Source organism: Rhea americana, unplaced genomic scaffold, assembly GCF_003343005.1.
Source record: "Rhea americana isolate MKP2758 unplaced genomic scaffold, rheAme1 scaffold_57, whole genome shotgun sequence".
NCBI lineage: Eukaryota > Metazoa > Chordata > Aves > Rheiformes > Rheidae > Rhea > Rhea americana.
In genome coordinates this window covers 144,604-153,987 of record NW_028186723.1, presented here as the reverse complement: position 1 = coordinate 153,987, position 9,384 = coordinate 144,604, and the positions used below count along the sequence as shown (strand labels likewise).

The following is a 9,384-nucleotide window of genomic DNA, read 5'->3' as shown; positions in this document are numbered from 1 at the left end:
GCGTGCTGCCCGCAGAGGAGGTCCACACGCTGCAGGGAGAGCGGCCGGCTGCCGCTGGCCGAGGCTGCAGGTCCCCGGGCCAGGACGTGGCCCCGCTCCTGGCACGAGCCCAGCAGCTAAGAGGGACCGAGGGGCTTTCCCTGAGGGATGCCATTCCCTCCAGAACCCCGCGTGATAATGCTTTTTAACSTGCCAGCTCGGAAGAGCAGCTTACGATGCTGGCACCTTGCACGAGGGAGCCAGCGGAGCGTCCCCAGAGGAGCTGCTCCGCGGGCCCCGTCCCCCTGCCGCCCGCGCCAGGAAGCGGGGGCCGGACCTGCTTCAGATTTTCATCTTCGGCGAGACGGTAAACCTTGCATGAATCAAAACTGAAGCGGCCGCTCGCCTGCCGGGAAGTGACGCCACCATGACTCACGTCATGCTGGTTTAAAAAAAAAAATCAAATTGAATTAAAAAAAATAAAATAAAAAAGCCCCCCTCGCCCCGCAGAGGCGCACCGCGGCGCTGCCCTCCCCTCGCCCCGCTTGGGCCACGGCCCTTCTCCCACTGCGGGCGCCCCGGAGCGCGGGCGCAGCCCCGGCCCGCTCCAGGCACAACGCGCGGCCTCCTGCTCCGGACGGGTTTTCCCCTTCCTTTATTATTATTATTATTATTTTTTACACTCCATAAAAACCGTCACAGGTTTTCTTTCACATTCACGAGATCGTCTGGAAATTATTGCCGTTTCCCACACATATTACATATAAAAATAAAAAGGTCGAGAGACAGAGCGGCGCATCCTGAGCTCCCGCAGACGCGGCACGAGAGCGAGGAAGGGGTTTCCGCGCGGGGGGCSGCGCGCGCGGAGCGAGCCACGAGACGGGAGCGAGCGCGCTCTGCCACGCACGTTACACGCGGCCGAAACGCTGCGGGGGAGCCAGGAGCGGAGACGGCTTGGAGCCGCCCTCAGTGGGGGGGGTTTTGGTGTAAAATCCCGCAGTTACAGTGTCACCTGATGGGGAGTAACTTGGACGAGGCCAGCGGAGACGTCCGGGTACTCCAGGGCTGTTCTCAGACGGGAACACAACCGCTCAGCAGAGCRGCCCCAGAGCATCGCTTAAGCCTCCCTGCTTCAGTTAAAAGCGCCTCCAGTCCCAAGGCAAACGCAGAAGTACACGAAATGCCCCCTCCGCCTGGCTCGGCCTTGGCRCCTCGCGGGCGCTGCCGGCTGCTCCAGAGGAGGCAGCAGGGCGGAGGGGATTTTCACGTGGCGTGCAGCAGCGTCCTGGGAAAGGAGCTCCCTGCTGCCGGCCCTCTGCTCCCTCCCCGAAACACCCAGGCGGGGAGAAAGCTGGAGAAAAAGCAAAACGGCTATTGGCTCGCACCCCCTCCGAAGTGTCAAGGGTTGTGCTTTGCRTTTTGCTCTTCCCTGTTGCTGCCATTTATTGCTTGAAACTTTAAATAAGTTCTTAAAAAAAAAAAGAAAGAAAGAAAGAGGGAAGAGATGGGGACTGAGAACACACTGAAGGGATCTCTCACTGCTCCAGAAGAATCTGGAAACACAGTAGTGGGTGCACACGCTGTGGATAAAAACCTAGAAAAGCACTTCTTTGTCACTTTTAAAAAAAGGATGTTAACAGTTCAGAAAACCTGCCCCATGTATGGCACTCGGATCTTACAGTCAGCGCACGCATAGAGCAACTGCCACCCGCGATGACTGCTCTGTCTCAGACGAAGTCCATGAGGTTTCTCTATTGCACGTTCATGAAATGTTCAAATAGGAGTCACAGTTAGGATCAGAGGACTGCATGAGCTCCGGTTCCTGGCGGGTTCAGCAGGATGAAGATGCGGTCATCGGGCTAAGTTTCAGCTGATGGACAGGAGAGTGGATGGGCACAGAACTCAAGACTGAGGTAGGAAAGGCRAAACATGAGCCTTCAAAATTTTTGCCTAATGTCAGTTCTTCCGCAAAGAAGGACACAGCTTCTCTTTTGCATGAGGCAACAGGGGGGCTGGGAGTGGAAGACAAGATCTCTGACTCGTACTGTAGTAACTGGCCCATGAAACCAAAGTTTGGTGAGATCAGACTCCGACGTTGCTTGACGTAATCGAAGGCCTCCTCCAGGCGGAGCTTCTTCGTTTTCATGAGATACGCCATGCAGATGGTGGGAGAGCGTGAAATCCCAGCTTCGCAGTGTACCAGGATCTTGCCCCCTGCTCGCCTGACATGATCTAGGGAAAAAAAAAGTACACATTGTGGATGTCAGTTTGATGTGTCCTTTCCATCCCCAAGGGACAYATGCCCAGTGCTGGAGGTGCAATACAGCACACAGCCAGTCCATTGCTCTTCTATCGGCACCAAGGATAACATGGAGAGAAAAGAGAAAGGGGACAAAACCAAAACCAAGGTGGACCTGAGTTGCAGATGACACTTTGGCTCAGGATCTGTGCATCCTGACTTGGTTCTACTCCTGTTTTTGTGAAAGTCCTTCCCCATCTCCCTCTGACCTGCGTATTTCTCCCTTGGAGCAATTCACTTTTTGGAGCGTTGAGACACGAACATCAGGTACGTGGGCAACACTTCTGTTTGCTGTGCCCGGGGCTCAAAGGGCAGCCCTGAGCCCAGCCAGCCCTCCTGCGATCAGGGACTTCAGAGGCGAGAGCTGCCGGACTGGCTGTCCCCCATCAGCTTTGCTCAAATCCCCCCCTTTTTCTGCAAGGCGCGGACCTCGCTGGCTGCTTGGCGGGCTAACCGCGAGCRGCCGTGCCAGGAGCTGTGCCCTGGGCGGGCGCCCGGGATGCCGAGCTYGCTCCCCTACCCTCGCCACGAAGCGCACAAGGACTCGCAGGCAGCTGCTAATTACAGCCTGGGCAAAGCACGGTCAGACTTAAGTCGGATATAAAAGGCTTATGCAAAGCACYCGTTTTACACACGAGGAGCCGCTGCGGTTACTCACACAACACAATGATTGTTGTTAGATTAAAGAGAACGGGCTTAAAATAAGTCCTTTCCGCACAAAAATACAGTGCAAAAATAGATGTTCTCTGGTCTCTTGCCTTGAGCAAGATGTTCAAGCTCCAATTTACGGAGCAGTGGGCTGAGTGCGGTGCTCACTGCACGGTGCTAAGTGACACGGAGCCGAGCAAGTTATCATTTGCCTGTCTTTGATTGTGTGCTGGGGGGCCGGTGCCACCATGGCCAGTTAAATATAACTGCTGCCCAAAATAAGGCAGGCATGGATTTGAGTCATCCCCAGCATCCACACCACACAGCCAGTTTCAAAAGAAAAAGTGAAAACTGAAACCATCCTCAGCATTTTTGGGAGATTTCCAAGTGACTCAACGATTATCAGAAGGGGATGAGGACAGGACAGAAAACTCCTGTGAACTGCCGTTTCCCTGAAAACTGAAAAAAGCCCTTTACCAGGAAGGGAAAGGGCWGAGACCACCTGTGAGTCAACAGGCGTTTTGCCATTTCCCCTACAGCATAGACGGTCTCGAAGCCAGCTGAGTGGTGGCTCCAGGGGGCAGTACCTGCCTTTATATCCTGGGTGGCCCTCGCCCACCTTCCTGGACAGCGGCCCCACCGACATACAGAAAAATAACATGTCCCTCCACCCAGTATGGCTCTCAAATTACCATGAAGGTCCAGAAATTTGTTAGGAAACCTCTTTTATTAAGAGCAGTAGTAAAAACCTGCTTTCCCTTCCACTACAGCCCTTRGTTTGCATCTTGCTTATTTGAATTTTCAGATTTTAACTGCAGTGATGCAAGACYGGACACTCAGTTACCCCAACATTATTTCCAGTGACCCTGCATGAAGGGGACCAGAGAAAGCCACCAGCTACTCCCGGGTTCRATTGCTCCGAGCCACACAGCACCACGCACACCTGCAGCACAGTTACTCAAGCCCCTTCATTCCTACAGGGGAATCATCCCCCAGCTTGTCTTCCTCCTGCACCCATTGCAAAGGCTTTCCGGGCGAGCACGGCTCCGGGATGCTGGCTGGAAGGAACCGCTGAAGCCCGAAGCAGACTTTGGGGAGCCCTCAGCGATCCCGGGAGTCTGCCGGAGGGTTCGGTGCACCTACCGATGAAGTCGATGGCCTCCTGGAAGTGCGAGCTGATGTCCGCCGTGTGGCTGTCCTCCACCGGGATCCACTTGTAGCAATACTGGTCTTGAAAGGACTCCGAGCTCTTCCGGGAGACGTTGAGCAGGGCGGTGATGTGCAGGTTGGCGAGGAACTCGCACTTGGAAGCGTGGTAGGCGCTGCCGAGGTAGAGGAAAGGCAGGATTTCCACCGGACCACCCTGGAAGAGAAGGAGCGCGTAACTCGGAGGGTTCCCTGCCCTCGGCACTGCCACCGGCCACGTCACTCGTGCCGCGCACACACGTAATCTCGGTTCCTCCTTTCTCAAAGCGAGAGGAGGCTGGATGACAAAACCGCACACACACACAGAAAGGAAATTAAAAAAAAAGCGTCACCGCCCAGCACCGGCATTTCAGAGCTGTCAGGTAACTTTCCATGATGCGCCCGGGCGCTGCGGCGGCTCCCCCAACGCGAGGCACCGGCTCTCGCGGTCGTGCRTGCCGGGGAGCCACGGCAGCCCGGGGGCTCCCCGGTGCCGGAAGCGCCACGCTGCCGCCTCCGGCGTGGGGACTTCCCGGGGGAAAGCCCACGCCGCCGCGGGGCTCGGCCGCGGCTCCCGGGCCGGCTGGTGCCGTGCRGGAAGCGGTGCCCCGGCACCCACCTGGTCGTACGCCGGCTTGTGGGGGGCGCGCGGCTGCTCGCAGGGGCTGGCGACGTTCCTCTCCATTTCGTTTCTCTCCAGGGAAATGAGTTTTCCATCCACACAGCACTCGGGATATTGCGAATTAAAGGTTTCATAGCCACCTAGGGAAGCAGAGAAAAAGCAACACAAATGTCRGCGTTTCCAAAAACCAGCTTCAGCGAAGCGGAGGAGCAATGAAACTGCAGCGCCCRCAATGAAGCACGATAGCAGCTCAAGGGGATCAGCCCCTGGGGGTTAATGAATAACATGCCCTTTGGGAAGCCTGTTTGCTTAAAAGGCGTCGGGCGCCCAAGGAAAACCTCTGACAGCTGACAATTATTAACTTGCTAAAAGCCGATGGAGACTGATTAAAACCGGTAGCGAATGTTAATCTGTCGAGTCTAGCAAATGTTAACTYCAGCACAGTGGGGACCAACCTCTCTCCTTCATATTTTATATATGAGTGTTAGTGCTAGTATTTGAGACAGATTTTTATGTACACTGTCCATCCTCTTTAAATCTCTTATTACTATGTACACATGACAACGTAAAAAATGTTTACTTGCATTTTTGAATGAACAGAGGCACAAGAGGGGATGCTTGCAAAGRTGTCGTTAATCACCACGATGCACGAGACAGCAAGTTAATGAAGACAGCCCCACCRAAACCAATCTCTTAAATAACAGCTACAAAACTTGATGAAACCCCGCGACAGCGCTTGACAAGCGAATAGCCCCACGTGAGCTATTCCGCACGGCTAAGTACCRCGACCGTTACGTTCGGCGCATGGCTAATGAAAAGGAATTAATCCTGTTATTACACTGTTGCTCAAAGTTTGTCGTCAGCTGAGTTGTCGCCTGTTTCCCACCCGGGAAAATGCCGCCCAGAAGTGCGTGATCTCCAAAGCGAACGTGAATCAGCCGGGGAGCCCCCGCAGCCCGGAAAACTCATCTGGGCGCCGCGTGTCCGCCCCCCGTGAGTCTTCACGGCGAAAGCGAACGGCAAAAGCACCTGTGGTCGTCGGAGCGGGGCCTCGAGTAAACAAGGCTCTGAAAGCAAAACGCTTCCACCCGATCCACTAATCTGCGACAAGCAGCCCCCCCCGTTACGAGGGAAGGCATCAAAACGGAGGGAGCGCAGAAGGCCCGGGCGACGCCGCAGGGACCGCCGGGCTGCCCCGGCACGGCCACTCGGCCGGCTGGGCTCCGCGACGCCTGAGCGGACGCTCAGAGCCTCGCGGCGGGTGCCCGCGCCGCCGTCGCGCGGCCTGATCCAAAGCCCGCTGAACGTAACGGGAGGTTTTTTCCGTGACCGAGGCCGGGAGGCGCCTCTGCGGGCACCTGGCGCGCGGCACCCGTGCCCGTGCCCGCCCCGGGGCTGCTAGCTGGCTCGCCCCGGCGCCAGCCGGCGGGTCAGGCGGCAACGGGGCACACGGGAAAGGACACTTCGGGGGTTAATAAATCAATGTGCTGTGAAGAGCMAACAAACATTACAAGCTCTCCAGACTCCTCTGCTGCCTTGATCCCAAGCTGCCTTTCCTGGGCTGGGCTCCTAAATCCCTGTGTTTTTGAATAGTTGACATTATCTTCCCCCTCCCCACAACCTCCACCATCTCACGGGAAAAATACGTAGAGTTTATGTAAATAGCCACCATCTCCATTCATGCCCTGTGTTGCTGTTTTCACTCTTGAATGAACACACGAGTCTGAGCCAAATCAGCGTGTGTGTTCGCACACACACGGCTGCCTCGCGTCTCCGGGGCAGCTTCTGCAGGCAGTTGGTGGATGGTTAATCACAAGCCTTGGGGATCAGGATATTTGCAGGCCATCCTTGCGGTGAGTCATCTTCTCATCCYAGCCTCCAGCAAGCTCCACTCTTCCCCCTCCCCACTCAACCTAGCTTCCCRGAGGTCATTTCTGCAAATACCGGATTGCTCATCGCACTGAAAGCCGGGTTCGGATTTGCTTTTAATCAATAAATAACAAATCCTTGCCTTGCTCACATGCTGCCCCCCTGCATTTCCTGGGGACAACCACCTCCACTCCAGAGCCAGCAGCTCCTCCTGGCTCCCTGACATTGAGGGACAACACAGATGTAACTGGGAGCCTCAGGGAGTTTTTCTCCTTTTGCAGAGGAAGAAATAGAGCTGGGCACCATGAGCCATCACACATCGGACAGTGAAAGCTGTGCTAAGGCAGCCCACAGGGGCTTGCTSTGGCCGYGGCCCCAGGCAACCAGYGGCGCTGCCCCCCAAGTCGCGGCCCCTCAGACCGCGCCGGCTCCCTGACGGTGCTGYGGGGCCTGATCCTGCAGCCACCAGYGCTTCCCACAAAGCAGAGGGCACTGAGGCAGGAAAGGAAGAACGTCCCCAGCCACTAAGTAAGGGGAAGTCTTTTTTAACCCCCCCCCTTCAAATCGACAGGTTTTCAAGTAAGATACTTTGCAATAAACAAAAAGATAAGAAAAGTAGAGACTACATTAAAATTCTACCTCAGATAAACTGCTCCCAGCCACAGGCACCACTTCAAAGAGCAGGGCCAGTACACTCGGAGGAGGAAGATCTTGTGGCTAAACGAATAGGCTGAGAGTCAGCAGAGCTTAGTTCAGTCTCTGGTTTGCCATGCACTTCTCAGTGTGCCCTTAGGGGTGCTACCTCAGCCTGAGCTTAAAGGGGTCCTTAAGGATCCACCTGGCCCAGCACGCTGCAGCTCTCCCTGCCCTGGTCCTTGGGGGTGGCTGCAGCACCCTGGCATTACTCCCRGGGACAGGGCACAGGCTCGGCAGATCGGAGGAAAAAAAAGGCCTGGTATGAGCTTAATAAAAGTGCCTTAATCTGGCCCATGAGGAAACCTACCGAGTTTATTCAAGAAACTTCGCCTGATTTTCTCCTCCATTTGTGACCTCCTCATGACCCACAGATCTGGGGAGGGCAGCTTTTTTTGCCAGCTCCCCCTTCAAGCAGCCCCAGCATAYAGATCCAGGGGGTCCGGCAGCTCTCTCGCCGAGGGGGAAGGTGAGCAGCTGGAAACCAGTGAGGGCAAAGGGACAAGGGAGCTGCCAGGCGAAATGCAGGGCCCGGGAAGAGAAAAGGGCAGGCTGCTCTTTTTTATTGATTTATTAGCCCCGCGTTGCGCGAAAGGGAAAGMAAAAACCCGCAATCAGGAGACTACAGAAACACGTTTCAGGGGAGAAGGGGGGGGGGATTTTTACCCCCAGCAAGCCCTAGAGGAGCTCAATACACCCGATGGAGACAAACCTCCATCCGCGGTGGAGGCACCGGCTGCGCTGCCCCCGGGTTTCRGGCGCCCAGCGCGGGCTGCCCCGACGGCGCGGCCGAGAGCAGGCGCCCGGCGCTCCCCGTGGCGGCRGGGCGGCCTAGCCCATCCGCCGCGGCTGATGTTACCTTCCGCGCAGCCCCGACGTCTCGTTTCCCCCCTCCCACCTCGATAACCGGCAACTCTCGTCCTTCTTCCCTAATATTCTTTGCTTTTCATCAGCCTCTTAACCGCGCGGCAGGGTGAGCGGAAAGGCATTTCGGCTCAGCCCGCAGAGTCTATCCGGGATTTATTTCCAGTGGGTGGAAGAGAAGCGAAATCCCGGCGTCACCTCCCTGCCCTCCACCCGCAATAATCAGTTTAACGCGCGGCGCGGCGGTCCGGCGCGCTTGCGGCCGCGCTTCCCTCGCTGCAGCCTCCGCGGCCGCGGCCCGGCCGCGCTCCCCGCCGCGCCTCTCACCTTTCAGGAAGCAGACCCTGGCGCCGGCCTCCGGCAGGCTGGACAGCAGGGCGTTGAGGACGATCTGCGCCGTGCTGTCCTTCTTCAGCTTCTGCCAGTGCCCCGTGCCCTGGTCCAGCACCACGACGGCCGCCAGGCGGGCCGCCTCCGCCGCCCCCTCGCCGCCCGGCAGCAGCCGGGCGCGGGCCGCCGCGTCGGGCACCACGAAGTGGAGGGGCACGGGCCCGCCGCGGGCCCGCCGCATCACCACCGAGTTGAGGTTGACGTTGAGGGAGCCGCGGAGGCAGGAGGCCGAGTAGGACAGGTAGGGCCGGCAGTCCAGCACCAGGCAGCGGGAGGGCTCCTTCCGCAGGAGCTTCCTCAGCTGGCGGCAGTCGAGGGACGTGACTTTCATGCTGGCCGCGGGGCGCGACAGCTGCGGGCGGGCGCAGCAGAGGGGCTCTCCGGCCGGCGCCGGGGCCGGGGCCAGGGCAGGAGTCGGGGCCGGCGCGGGGCGACAGGCCGGCGCCCGGCGAGGCAGCGTCCCGGAGCCGGCGGCGCGGGTGCGGGACGGCCGAGGCTCCACGGGGACGCGCCGCGCCGCGCTCGCCGAGGCAGGGAATCCCGGCCGCCGCCGCGGGGCATTTATATGAATGGGAGGCCGGGCCCTGACGACACTGCCCAAATAAGGCGAGTGACGCGCCCGCGCTCCAAATATGGGCATCCCCCGCCCCGCGCCGCCGGGCGCGCCGCCCCCCGGGGGGATCCCCCCTCCCCTCCCCGGCGCGGCGCGGCGGGGGCCGGGGCCGGGGCCGGGGCCGGGGCGCCGCGCAGGCTGCGTTAGTCAGGCTCGGAGGCAGAGGAAGCTGAAAAACGCCGCAAAAATTCTCCAGTCATCGGCCCGAGACTCACCCCGTCA

At 58.4% G+C, this 9,384-nt stretch overlaps 1 protein-coding gene across 1 annotated transcript; it reads right to left on the bottom strand.

Annotated features, from left to right (window-relative positions):
- Window positions 1-624: 624 nt before the first annotated feature.
- Window positions 625-8,946, bottom strand: DUSP5 (dual specificity phosphatase 5). Its single transcript, XM_085319055.1, has 4 exons — window positions 8,487-8,946; window positions 4,731-4,873; window positions 4,070-4,289; window positions 625-2,211 (listed from the first exon to the last, which is right to left on the bottom strand). The coding sequence occupies exons 1-4, from the start codon at window positions 8,878-8,880 to the stop codon at window positions 1,811-1,813; spliced, it is 1,158 nt and encodes a 385-aa protein (XP_085175181.1). The 5' UTR covers window positions 8,881-8,946; the 3' UTR covers window positions 625-1,810.
- Between the last annotated feature and the right edge of the window lie 438 nt (window positions 8,947-9,384).